At 34.8% G+C, this 14,911-nt stretch overlaps 1 protein-coding gene across 1 annotated transcript in view; it reads left to right on the top strand.

The window, feature by feature from the left end:
- Window positions 1-14,911, top strand: part of LOC139146179 (uncharacterized) — a 36,906-nt gene that overhangs the window by 5,586 nt on the left and 16,409 nt on the right. The window contains exons 3-8 of the mRNA XM_070717588.1: window positions 2,734-2,776; window positions 3,452-3,639; window positions 4,256-4,362; window positions 8,672-8,757; window positions 10,677-10,744; window positions 11,237-11,361. Coding sequence (XP_070573689.1) covers window positions 2,734-2,776; window positions 3,452-3,639; window positions 4,256-4,362; window positions 8,672-8,757; window positions 10,677-10,744; window positions 11,237-11,361 — 617 coding nt within the window. The remainder of the gene's footprint in view (window positions 1-2,733; window positions 2,777-3,451; window positions 3,640-4,255; window positions 4,363-8,671; window positions 8,758-10,676; window positions 10,745-11,236; window positions 11,362-14,911) is intronic.

Raw genomic sequence — 14,911 nt, 5'->3', positions numbered from 1 at the left:
ACGTTGCTAATTTTCAGGCGAGCGATTGTTTCTGAAAGTGAGTAATTGACAGAAATGCTGCGACAAATTATATAAATGCCAACCGTGCACGATCATCGCGTCTCGCTGTTCCCAAATTTTGATCAAGCACACATGCAGCATGGCGTCGAAGCAGACAAGTCTGTTTTCTTTCAACTTTGCTCTACGAGTCCGTGAAAAAAAATGATTCATCGGTACAGCTCGTCGGAATCCCGATAAATTTTGAACATTGCAGAAGTGTCTGGATGGTAACTGGTCGTTCAGGCACCAAGTCGTTTCGGCCCAAGTCATTTCGGCCTCTCAATTTCCGACCCCAAGTCACTTCGGCACCGCAACCCAAGACGTTTCGGCATCTGTGTTTCGATTTTTTTTCAAACTATTTAGTAATTTACTGATCCGTCATATTCGTAAGCGTGACCTTCGCGTTCTGACCAGTACTTTATGTGCATTTTGTGTGAATTTTGCCGTGCTGTTTCGTCACCGCTTTCAAACTTTAATTTTGCCGTGTCGGCGGCTATTGATATCGATAAACTTGTGTCACAGATTTGAAAACGATATAAAGTTTTTTCTTACGGTCTCTTCCCATGTTCTCATAAAGATTAAAGCATGTACGTGAATGTTAGTTGACACTATACTTTTTAATGCTTTGATTTGTAACATTACGCTCCAGCACTAGTTCCCACAAGTAGCCTTCAGCGGTGCCGAAACGTCTTGGGTTGCGGTGCCGAAACGACTTGGTGCCGAAACGTCCAGAAACCGTCTGGATAAGCTGCCATAACTCTAACTTTTGGGTTGCCCGATGTGTTTTGACGGTCGCATGTATACCCTTCGCTGTAACGTTTCAACATTGTTCAAGTCGTTCGTTAAACTGTTTTCATTAAAATAATATTACATCGTACAATCCGAATATGTAGTGTAGGTTTATTCAACGGAACATTGTATTTTGCAGTCAGTTTTTTCATCAATCGAGTGCGGAAGTGAAATTACGCACTCAAATCCAGCCATTACGCAATTTTAGCAGACTAATGCGTATGCCGTACGCGAGGAGAAAAAAGTCACCGCGAACACTGCCTTAACATTGAAACTCTTGGCTGGATCACTGGTACTGTTGTAGAAAAATGTGAAGTGTAATCAAATTTCACATGTATGTATATATACGTGCAAAGAAAGAACAAACATATTGTATAATCTTAATTACAGAGAATTTTCAATGACTATAACAATGTCACGGAATGTGTATTTTAATCACTATCCACATTGTCTTTGAGTTCAAAGTTCTTGTCCAAATTTTAAAAGTAGATGTAAAGTTGTCATACGTGCACTAATGTGCATTTGAACACTCATACTGTCATTTTTCAAAGCTGTGTTTCTCATAAAAGATGACACGACAACCCCCTCATACTTTATTTTATCAAAAAGCATAGAATATGAAGTTTAATGTGGTGGCAATAGTTTACTCAAAAAATGAAGGGGGCCCGGTACATATTTTGAGTAAAAAACCTCAATTTTAGTGTTAATAATGGAAATTTATTGAAGTCAAAACCTAGACACTACTTTATGAAATGTAATGCCTCATTGGAAACTAGAAATTTATGTAAAAAAATGCATTTTTTGTTGTGCATTATCTCAATTTTCATTCTTAAAACATGAATAAAATGACCAACACAACTCAAGAAAGTGATTAAAATCATGATAAAGCATTCCTTTTCCAAATGTAAGAATTTCATGGTCAAACAAAATAATTGTTGTTTTGTTACATAGTATTTCAAAAATGAAATGTGAAAAATTCCACACAATATGACCCAGCCAGAGTGGCGTTTTATTCTTTTGAAATCTGAAAGCGGGAGAAAAAGAAGCCAGGAAAGCAGGTGATTTTCATGCATTTGCAAAACTTTAATCTTGGGTCAACAAATTACTAGAATTTGAACCAATATTTTGAAACTGCACAAAAAATCCACTGTACTGGTATAACGTATGCTCCTTTGTCCGTAAATTGTGTTAGGGATCTTCAGGCAAGCACTGTATTTGTTTATTATTATACACAAGCGTCTGTAACCTATGGGGTTTCGTTGTACAGAAATTAAGTTTCAGTATCAGTGGATGCGGAGTCCAACTTGTACACAGTACAATAACTTTAGGTGTTATATATTGGATGCTATTTGACCTTTGACCTTAACACCTTTACATCAACATGGGGAAAAAGAAGAGAAGATTTACACTTTTTACAAAAAAAATACTTTGAAACATTACACACAGTGAATGATGGTTACTCTGAAATCTGTGAATTTGAGTGAAATTATGCCACTGACCTACAATTTCTACCATTGTGCAATGCGCTGCACAGGTTGAAACTTGGTTCTATGCACTTAGCGAAAAGCATTCCCTGTATGCTTATGATCGCTCAGTGCAGTGCGCGACGGGCATAAAAAAAATGCCCTAATTCGAACTTTGTGTGGTAAAATTGGACTAAAAGGGTGTATAATAATAAGGTTAGTCACAAAATACCGGGATTTATGTCCTCTCTATGTCGTATGCTTTGGTATTGTCCTCGACGCTACACGTCTCAGACAATACCTCTGCTGCATTATGTACATAAATCCTGGTATTTTGTGAATAACCTTATAAATATCAGACGTCTATGATGATTTATTTCATGTCATGACTCAGGTCGTGATTTCTTTATCATCCGATATATATTTTGTTTACATTTCACAGGTGATGTATATCCTCATTCCAATGACTGGGACATGTCCAACTGGTAGGGACATAGACAATTTTGTAAAATAATAAAATACAACATGCATACACACGTTTTTAACTTCTGTCTCAGTTTCATTCAGTTCAATTTGTTAACCACAGCTAACTATTAGGGTTTATCCATTATCACTTGGCATCATATTTCCTTAATGTATGTGGTATAAATCTTCCTGTCACATTGTTCTGCTGATGTGAACTGACTCTTTTTAAGGTGTGGTACTGATTTTTGTCAACTTTATGAACAAGTCATTGACCCACCAGAATTATATTGACAAAGTTTGCAATGGTGATAGTTGGGGTGAGCAAATCTATATTACTGGCACACTAATTGCAGACTGGTATTTCAGAATTAATCCATATTCTTTCTAGATCAAGCATTCATTCAATATCGTGCATCCTAAGAAATATGTATTGACTTGTACTTGCAAATGAATCCAATCCTCAAAATTTTATAGATTTACCAAGATCAAATCCCCTGCAGTTCTAGAGTTTTAATTACCTAGGTTTACACAAATAAGTAAATTAAATGAAGAAATACAGTGACCGAACTTGGCCAGTATGTGATCTTTAGCCAAAATCCATGTGCAATTAAAAATGATATTTTTTATTAGGGTAACATACTGTTAAGATATAATTTTAACAAAGTTAAGGCTTTTCTACTCATGTATACTTTCAGGTTTTCATTTGTGATAAGCCCCCATGGTGAGATTGGTTCAGTGTACTACCCAGACAATGAGAACATGGAAGTGTTGACGATGAAAAAGATGCTGGTAGGGTTGTTTACATCTAAAATGCATGTAACAGATGGTGTGATGGAGTCTGGCAAGGAATGGACTTACAAAGTCACTGAAACAGGACATGAAGGTTAGTCTAGTTGAGTGTGAACGGATCGAGTAATCTGAAACAGTATTTAAGATGTTTATTTTACAGTTTTTATTATAACTTGCAATAAGGCCGAAGTAATTAATTTCTTTGTTTTGCATCCCCGCATGCATGTAGGTAGGTGAGAGGTTTCAGGGTAAACACACACAGCATATTTCAGTAGGACTTTAAGACATAGCTTTACTTCTAAAAACCTTTTTTCACAAATTTTGTAAAAGTACTCAGAAACGCGTGCATCTGCGTGCTTGCAGGATATATCACATCCTAGTGTAATATTTTGGAAGTGAAAAAAAATATTTCATGCTTTTATTCCAGAATGGTCTCCCATATATTATATGGAATCAATCAAGTAAACATAAAACCTGTGCATGTCAAATTTTCTGAGTATGGTTTTGAACAATGCACTGACCTTTCCGACATAAAAAAAGAATTTAATTTATTATTGATTAGTTGTACTTCCAATAGTAAGCAGCAAATTCATCAGTTATTATTTTATTACAGTTGTTGGTTTGAATAATTTTAGAAACAGTTTATCCTCTTATTTGTTTGTTTGATTATATTGTTTGTTTGTTTGTTTGTTGGTTGGTTTGTGTTGTAGGGAAGCATGAATCCACGTATACAGGCACAACCACTGCTAATGGATTTTTGTTCAAAAGACAAAAACATGGACATGTGGTACCGAATGCAGAAGCTGAAAATCAAAAGGTGAAACTTTTAAGATTTAAGCTTAAGAATGAATTAGTTGCATGTGTTTAGAAGACTATATTAAATAACAGGTGTATGGAATCAGTTGCTGTAATTTTCACCCCCATTTGTTTTGTACATGCATAGGAATAGGAATTAAGGAACTTAGTGAGTTCACAGTCTGTTGTCTGTGTGATTTTATGTGTGTTTGTGTGTGTGTGTGTGTTTCTGTAACCAAAAGAGCGTATGCTGTTTTATTTTATTTTTTATTTTATTAAACCTTGTTTAACGAGGGTAGCCTGGTAAGCTTCAGTAAAGATGCTTATCTTCCCCAGGGCCCTCAAATGAACATACAAACTGATACAAAGCAGAACAACATGAAACATGACAAACAAAGCTAGAACAATACAATGCACAGAAAAAAGTGGCCAGGAGTCACCACCTGCACACAGGAGGAAAAAAATGCACAATCACACTAGATAACAAAAACAAATTTAACAAGAAAACTAAAACTTACAAACACAAAAAATTATACCCAATAAGCTTTCAGGTAGGCAGTTTTAAAACTGCTTAATGAGTTACTAGATCTTATATTTAAATCGACATTATTCCACTGATTGGCACTATTTACAGTAAAGCCTTTTCGATAAAAATCCTTATTTGTTGCAGGAACCACTAACAATTTTTGCATCTTGGATCTTGTAACTCTTTTATGATCAATTTCGGTAAAAAAACTTGTCATATATTGCGGTGCAAGATTATTTAAACATTTAAAAACCATACAAACATTCTTATAAAACTATTCTATCTGGTAATGGCATTATATGCATTGTTTAAAAAAATGCTCGACGGTCGAAGCATTATACCTTGCATCACACATCACTCTGATAGCACGTTTCTGAATCTTATGCAACCTTTTCATAAACGGTGATGCTCCCCATAAATGACAACAGTAATCCAAGTGTGGTAAAATATAGCTATTATAAAAAAGTTTTCTTATATTCATAGGTAAATACTGTCTTATTCTCTTGAGCAAAGCAATATTACTATTTACTTTTTTAAAAATCTTGTCACAGTGCTGCTTCCATGACAGATTTTCATCGACAAGCGTACCAAGAATCTTTTCACAGTGTACTGCTTGCAATTCCGTTTCACCAAGATTACAGTCTAAAGTTTGTTTATTCAAATGTCTACGTCTTTGTTGCGATGTTACAATCATTGTCTTTGTCTTGTCACAATTAATGGCCATTCTATTATTCTTACACCAATTATGAACATTATTTAAGTCAGAGTTCAAAGTTGTCTCAATTTCTTGAATACATTTTGCACTGGTAGTTATGGTTGAATCATCTGCGTACATGTCAATGTTATTATCAATATAAAGTGAACAATAAACATTTGACTTTAACAATTAATCGATCCCTATAGCTATCGTCAGAGTATAACCCTCACTGGTAATTATCACCAATAGCTTATATACGACTTAAAACATAGGTAACTGTTCCGATTAACATTAAGCATACCCAACAGCATTTATGTACAAATGATATTGACAAATATTAAGCAATACTAATATCCATCGACTTTCACCACAATGTCTGCATGTCGACCTCCACTGATAAATCCATAACAATCAAAGAACTGACCGTTGGTAATGCAGGTCGTACAATTATTAGTGACCCACAAATAGCAAATGATGTACTTTGAATGCTGCAGCGCAACAACTCAAAACTATAACACAAAGAATATGCCGTCATGTTCGACTCATATTGCATGTAGTTTTTCTGTAGATCTTAGTGATAACAGTTATATGGCATTGTGTGAGGAGGTACAGTTATTAACTATTCATAGCAACAGCAATTTTCAAGCACTTAAAATACGTATTAGCCGCCAGCCACTGTTGTTCTTTCACATCTAAACTTCAATAAGACTCTAACCTGATCTTTAATACCTCAGTGATACATTTATTAGCATTCTTGTCATGTTAAGAACAGTAATCTTTTCAAGTATGTATTGTACAATCACAATGTACTGTAATATTTCATATTTTATAATATTGTGAACACAAGCTAATAATGCATGTTTTGCTGATACCATGGCATGTTTGGTCTAAGAGCTTTGTATAAATGTCTGTGTTGCCATGGAGATAAAAGTTTGAGTCTCGAAGTTTAATTAATTACGGTATATGGTATAAATTTTGGAAGGTCCATAAAGTTTGTGGAATTTCCCGTCTTGGCAGTGCCATCATTGAACTTTGCTCCACAAATGTATGTTTATCCGTTTGTTCTCAAGTGAAAACTTCCAAGTTGAACATGTTCACTTGTGGTGTATAAAAATGAGGCAATGAACAAAATATTTCATTCAACCACGTCTAATGAATCAGATCAAATCAAATAATCAATGTTTTCTTAACATTTTGGGTTGTTTTGTGGCAAGAACACACTCTCAAAACGTGTTTAAAATCTGTCATGGTGTTGTACTACTATAGGGCTGGTGACTCACAGGTAGAGACATCAAAATGAAGATCTTTACAATAAAAATTATAAATTAATTTTTTATCTGCTGGAACTAACAAGATACACCAGATTATCTTGAACTTCATCCTGTAAATCCTTGATCATCTAAATGTGACTGAAAATTTGTGTACTAGACCTCATGGCCCTTTTGATAAAAGCCAGCTCTCAAAGTCTCATTATCAATATTGTATCTTTTCAAAAGAAAATCGATGATCGATGTAGTATCTTTTCAAAGAAAATGATGAAATCTGCAATTTTGTATTGGGGGGGGGGGGGCAATTTTTCTCATTTTTGGTCAAAAAATTTGTTTCTCAAAATTTACCAGTCTGATTGCTTTGATATTTAGTAAACCGATTCTTAGGGTTTTTGTTAATAAGATATATTGAAATTAAGTTGAAATCCGGAATTTGAATTTTTGGGGCAACTTTGCGAAACTGTAAGTTTTACTGGGATATCTTTCATTTTGTATTTTTAAGATTTTTTTGGTAATTTTATACCTACTGGAACTAAGAGTATATAATGTGGTGATTTAGTAAGCATTTGATATGGTAAACTGTATTTGGTGTTGAAATGCGGTAAAAAAATCCTGGCAGATTTTGAAAAAATTCCAAACAAATGCCAATAAAAAATTCAGCCAGAGAAGGTTTGACAAAAAGAAAAGGTGGGAGAGGGGGGAAAAAAGAATGTACAATGGATCGGATAAAAAAGATAATGTACCTCATCGATCTTCCAGACACCATCCCTTATCAAATGGTCCACCCTGATGTATTTTTGTGCGCAATTAACCATGCAGTGTATTTTAGTTTAAGATGTCAAGTTAGGTAAGGATTTAAAAGGAATAGTCAAGTTCACCACAGTTTAACTTTATCTCTTGTGTCATCATCCTTGTGTAATTGGTTAAGTTTGTAAGTTGTTCCAGATGTGGATACACCAGCTGTTCTGGAAGAAAACAATGTTTACTTTTCCCTGGGTTTCTGAGTTGATGATTGTATGTTGAAATTTCTCCATGTATCTGGTGTATGGGCAAAGTGTAAACATTGGTTGCATGTTATGTATTTCAGTCTATGTCAAATATTGTAAATGAAAAATCAAGAACAGTTTTTCTGTATGCTTGTAAAAGATAACATATTTGTCAATACATATACTGCCTTGCAGATTGATTGTCTTAAAGATTATGACAGAAGTAGAAAAGGAAAAGAAACTAATCAAGTTGCTGTAACATATCACTCTCAGTGCCTGTATAGGCCTATACTTAACTATTTTATCATTACATTCAGCTGTTGTTATATCTTTATCACTCTCCATGGGCCAAGGCACACTTGGGGTCAATGTCATCACTCTGTGCCAGTCTGTGTATGTCAGTCTGTCTGTATATTTATGTCCATGTTTCATACAATTGTTGACTTGTTTTGATAATATGGGAGCGAACAGTGATGTTGTCACTATTTTTTTAAATTTCCCTCCCCTTGTGATATTGTAACTTTCAAAATGCTCCTCCCCTGTATTTGCTCCTTCCTGTGTTCACTCCACCAAAAAACATCCCCCCCCCCCCCCCCAATTCAATTAAAAAATGACCAGTCGCTTAGGCGTATTGTATTCCTGGTAGATACAAAAAATGTTGTAATTGGCTGTGTTGTAATGTTCTGTGTGTAAGTAAAGCGGCAGGCATAATTCTTTGAGAATGTTTGAAGGTCCTAGCATATGATTTACTTCTTATATAATACAATTTTCACAAAAGATATGCAATATTAAAAGGGATTTCCTGTCACATAAATATTTGAAATTTTTTTTTCTGTCCTTTGCTTTTGCAACAGGATATCCTATATGATGCCAATCTTCAGCTACCATACACGATCAACATTGAAGAGAGATTCAGTGCACTACACTCACCTCCACCGGAGTAAGTCATGTCTTATTGAAAGTAAACCGTTGTTATATACGGAAAAAATTGTTTATCCCAAAATATTATGGCTTTTTGTAGCCATGTGTCATACAGATGGCTGGTGTATTGACTGTCACATATTGAAGTGATCAGTGCATACCGTGATTACTGCAGATGGTTTATATTTTTATGATGTGAAAAAATGTCTTGGAGCTCAACTGGCTTTGAAGAGTTCAACCTGTGCTTCCTTATTTCTACACTTATAAGTGTGCATAGTAGCGCAAACATTCTTTAAAAATAACATCCAGGAGATTTTTTGTGTGTAACCAGCCTACCCTACATACTGTATAGGAATTAAGCTCCCCCTTCAAAGTTGAAATATTCCTTGAGGAAAGTTTGAGCAAAAGTTTAAGTCTTTCACTTTAGAGGCATACACCAACCTTTAAGGCAATTTAAGCATCATACAAGCCATGAATAACATTTAGGCTATATGAAAATTGGCTCAAAGTGTAGCTTTCATCATCAAATTTTGGTACCAGCAATGTTTTCTGTGTCAAGGTTGGACTTGATTATTCAAGGATGAAGGTATGAATGGTTAGAAATTTGTCGTGTACTGGCAATACTGACTGTAAAATATTTCCTCATATAATTGGCCACACTTTTATGTTGAAATGGCTCCGACAATTAGTATGAAACATGAAATGTTTAAGTTAATTTGTTCATGAACCTGATAGATGGGTGCAAGCAGCTTGTTTTCAGTAAGAGAGTTGGATTATCCAAATCTCCTACTCAAGGTAGTATGCGCCTCAAAAGTGAAAGACTTGATCTTTTGCCCAATCTTTCCTCAAAATATATTTCAACAATTCTCTTTCAAAATCAAGAATTAAAATCTGGGGTCACCTTGCAAATTTTGGTACCAGAGACACAAGTTACCCAAGTTTTACGGGTATTTGAAATTCAAAATGGCTGCCATCCCTGTGTTAACTCTATGGGGAAAAATAAAATTTTTGATTTTCGAAAAACTAAGATGGTGAAAGTTATTTTTTTCTCCAAGAGCTTTAAAGTGAGCCCCCACAAGTGGTATATTAGAAAAGAATTGTAAAATTTGAGTCTGACTATCTGTCCCCAAGGTGCATTCTACCTTAAAACAAATTGGTTGCATCCATTCATATGATAGAATTAACAATAGATATCATATCAACTTGTACATAGTAGCATGTAGTAATAGAATTTGGTGTCAGATGCTTGTGCTGCAGAGATTGTAATTGTGTGTGAATCAGAGATGCAATAATCTTTTGAAGAATTTTTTTCACGATAAACAACTTAGAGTCAAGAGGTTTAAAAATAGACCCCAATTTAGCAGCATCACCTTTGTACGTAAATCAAGACAATCAGACATGAGAACAATAATATCGTGATAAAATGGCAATGAAGTTCCTGGTTTGGTATGTGCATGATCATATCAGTCAAAATACTTGGATGAAAAATTGTTAATAACATTTTCATATTTACTTGTTTGCTTCCAAGTTCCAACAAGAATGATTTGCAGAGACATTCCAGGTTTTTTATCAAACAGTTTGTTGGTTCATCTGTGAGGATGTCACATATATGTGATAACTTTGAATTATGATCAAAAAATATGTTCTCTGCCATAGCAACACTGATAAACATTCAACAACACAGATCCCTTTGTCACGACTCATATATTTGAAGAGACACATTGTATGTGTCCAACATTATGATTTATCACCATTGACAAAGATAATCTTGGGTGCATTCCTAAATGGACTTTACCCATAAGAACAAAAGGTAATGGATACAGGCTGAAAGGTGGCGCTGGTGTGGTAAGTTTATTTCAACATTGCCGACAAAAACAAAAGCAAGTTAATATGACTTGCAAGAGGGCGCCATACGATCAAACTTTCTGCATTTTCCAGATATGACATGTTTGCTGGTGTTCCTGGAGACAAGAAGAAACAGCAGCAGCAGGATATACCTCAGTATAGTATGTAATTACCAAAACTTTCCAATTTTTCCATTTTTTCTAGTAAATCTATCATTGAAAGTTATGATAATTTGAATATAATCCACCTATGTTTGGGAAATACTAAAGTTACTGTATGTATGATTAACCAATGTAGAGAAAGGCAGAAATATAGCTGCAATTTTATTTTCAAATAACTATGTACATGCAGGTAAACACAGGTATTCTACTTTACAAATTACTCCTTGTTAAGATGACAAAATGGCCTCTTTTTACATGATTTCAGTCACTTTTATTTCATGGGACTACTTAATGCAGCAGTTTTATATCCATAGCATTCTAGAAAAATATCTTTCAGTTGACAGTTACATGAACATTTATCTCTCTTCGATTTTCTATAATGTACATGACTGTACTTCTGAAGTTGTTACTTTGTTATTTCCTCTTTATCAAAATAAGCCTTATATTTTCAACAGCATGAAACGGCAATAATAATTTCTTTAATATTCACAGATCTACCAAAGTTTGCCGGTGCTTCGTCAGGAACCCTTCAGTTTGAAAGGGTCAGCGAATTGCCAAGTGAACTGAAAGTAACACCACCAAGAAACCTCAAGAATGATTCCATACTAATCACAGAGGTAAAATTATGAGTCAGAAATCAACTTAAACCGTTTACCATCATGGTTTGGCCCAAATCCATTGGTATCAGCGGTGATTTTGGACCAGTTTGAAAGGAATTAAGGACGAACAGGTTAAATTGTTTAGAAAATCAAACACTTAGAAATTGTCTACTTCCGATTCTGAAAACATCATCTTTCACTAGTATAGACATGATTGAAATACAAGAGAGATTTAGAAGTGATGCAATGATTATACACTTAAATAGATCAGTATTACATGCAATAGTAATATATTGAATCCAATTTTATAATATCATGTATACAGAGAAATTTAGTTGACTCATTGTTTTTGATAGTGCAGGTTGGATCAGTAGATGTTTAAAATAGGGAAGCTGGGGATGTTTTAATGAATGATAGTAATTGTAATAATATAAATATTAATATTTAAATCTTATGAGCGCATCACATTTTTAGCTCACATTTGGTATACCAATGTGAGGTTATCGTATAAGCTGAATCAGTTCATTTGCATCCATTTGCATGTCAGTATGTATGTATGTATGTATGTATGTATGTATGTATGTATGTATGTATGTCCGTCCACATCAAAAACACCTAAACCGCAGCACCTACTGTCTTATAGTATTTGGTGTACAGGTGTACCTAGGGGTGGAGATGTGAATTTGTTCAAATGAACTTGTCAGTGTCAAAAATATGCAAATGAGGAGAAAAAAGGAAAAACCCTGCAAATTGCTAAAACTCTGTAACCATTGGTCAGATAGGATTGAAACTTGGCGTGCAGGTTCCTTTAGGTATTCCAAATTAGGTTTTTAAAATTTAGGATTAAATTTGCATGTTTCTATTTTTTGGGTAATTTTTGCAGTTTTTAGTCAAAAAATCTTTTTCTCTGAAACCACTCATCTGATTGCTTTGAAAGTTAGTATACATGTTCCTCAGGATGACCTCAGTCAACTTTATACAAATTGAATTGAAATTTTCATATTTTAATTTTGGGGCAATTTTCTGAATTGTTGGTCAAAAATTTTTTTATCCAAAAACTACTAATCTGATAGCTTTGATATTTGGTATACAGGTTCCTAAGGTTGATCAAAATTAGATTTATGAATATCATGACGATATCTTGAATTTTGTAGTTTTGCTGAATGTTTTTGTTATTTTTCTCATTTTAAGTAAAAATTCTTCTTCTCTGAAACCGCAGCCCAATTGCTCTCAAATTTGGGTTGGATGTTTGCAAGGGTGTTACCCTTCTAATTGTTGAAATTACGACAAAATTGGAAATATTACTGTTTTGGGGCAATTTTTGTCATTTTGGACAAAAAATTTTCTTTTTAAAATCCGTGGACAGACAGCTTTTATATTTGGTGTACAGATGTCCGGGATGACAATAGTTAGATGTGTGGAAGTTGTCCTGAAATATACAAATTTATATTTTTAAGACAATTTTGTCAATGTTGGTAAAGAAAACTTGTTCTCAAAATTACTTGTCTGATAGCTTTGTAATTTGGTACAAAAGTCCGAGGGATGTTATTAGATAAATTTTCTGCTCAAAGTGTTGGGAAACCCCCAAATTTTCATATTCTAGGTAATTTTCTCAGTTTGTGACTTTAAATGACCTACACCAACCCAGGATATGTTGTGAGACAATTTTGAAGGCTGTGAACATAATTTTGTCATATTTGGTATCAATTTGTTGTAAAATTTGATCCAGAAAACAAAGCAGAGGTAAATTTTTTCATTGCGAACCAATTTTTACAACTTTTCCATGTGAGACACACAAAAACTGATGAGAAATTTTGATCCAGGATAATTCCAGATGTGGTAATCACCCCCACAGGAAGGCATTTCACTATCTGTAACTAATTTAAGTGCTGTTTACATTCAAATGATAGCACTCATAGCATTAATTAAAAAATCCCCAAGGTTGTAAATACATTTCCTGCCATCTGGCCTTATGTAAACATGGTCAACCAAGGGATGGAACATTTGATATTCAGGAGGGGTAGGGTCTAGAAGATTGATGAGGTAGCGTTACTTTTTACCAGATCCCTTGTACATTTTTTCCCGCTCTTTATTTTTTCCCCAATCTTCCAACCTTTCCTTTTTGTCAAGCCTTCTCTGGCTAATGTTTTTGTTGACATTTGCTTATTTATGTAGGATCTGCTTGTCCTATTGCTATAGAAGTTGATATGTATGTTCCTAAAGATGACCTCTAGTACCTAAGTTGCAGACCTTATTAGGGGCCCAAGCCTACCGGCTGGGCCCCTATTGGTTTTACTGGAGTTCAATATTCTTCTTCTTCTTCCTCATCTTCTTCTACTGTCCCTTTTTTGTCACTCTTGATCTCAGAAACCGCATGACATAAACTTCTCAAACTTGCAGTGCTAATAGCTACTTATGGGTTCTCGTGCATATTATCCTTAAAATTTTGATTGGTCATGTGACCTGGCGGCCATATTGGATTTTCCGAAAAACTAAAAATGGCTTTTCTTGCTGACCTAGGGGTCAAGTCAGTTTGAAATTTTTTATATAGCAAGCATGACCTAAGGTCTTAAGAATTGGCAAATAAAATCGCGTGCGGTCACGTGACCTTGGCCGCCATATTGGATTTTTGAAAAATACCAATTTAATCTTTAAAAATCTTCTTCTCCAGAACCAACACACCGATTGAGCTGAAATTTTGCTCATGTCATCCTTAGAGTCATCTCTTTCAAGTTTGCGAACGGCGTTTTGATCGGTCACGTGGTTTGGCCGCCATATTGGATTTTGAGAAAATCGTGATTTAATCTTTAAAAATCTTCTTTTCCAGAACCAACACACCAATTCGACTGAAATTGGACATGTAACATCTTAAGTGTGATCTCTTTCAAGTTTGCGAAAGACATTTGGATCGGTCAAGTGATTTGGCCACCATATTGGATTTCGAAAACTACCAATTTAATCTTCAAAAATCCTCTTCTACAGAACTAACACACTGATTGAGCTGAAATTTTACCCATGTCATCCTAAGAGTGGTCTCTTTCAAGGTTGCAAAAGACATTTGGATCGGTCATGTGATTTGGCCGCCATATTGGATTTTTGAAAACTACCATTTGATCTTCAAAAATCTTCTTCTCCAGAACTAACACACCGACTGAGCTGAAATTTTACTCATGTCATCCTTAGGCTGATCTTTTTTAAGTTTGTAAAAAGCATTTTGATCGGTCACGTGGTTTGGCCGCCATCTTGGATTTTGTGAAAATTGAACTTTAATCTTAAAAAATCTTCTCCTGCTCCGATGTAGATGAAATTTTACTGACATCATCCTTAGTGTGATCTCTTTCACGTTTGCGAAAACCATATGGATTGGTCACATGGTTTGGCCGCCATCTTGGATTTGTGAAAATTGCACTTTAATCTTTAAAAATCTTCTTCTCCAGAACAAACACACCGATTGAACTAAAATTTAATTCCTGTCATCTTAAGTATAATCTCTTTCAAGTTTGCGAAAGCCATCCTGATCGGTCACATGGTTTGGCCGCCATCTTGGATTTTATGGAAATCACACTTA

Source organism: Ptychodera flava, chromosome 12, assembly GCF_041260155.1.
Source record: "Ptychodera flava strain L36383 chromosome 12, AS_Pfla_20210202, whole genome shotgun sequence".
In the NCBI taxonomy this organism is placed as follows: domain Eukaryota; kingdom Metazoa; phylum Hemichordata; class Enteropneusta; family Ptychoderidae; genus Ptychodera; species Ptychodera flava.
This window is presented reverse-complemented; position numbering and strand designations above follow the sequence as displayed.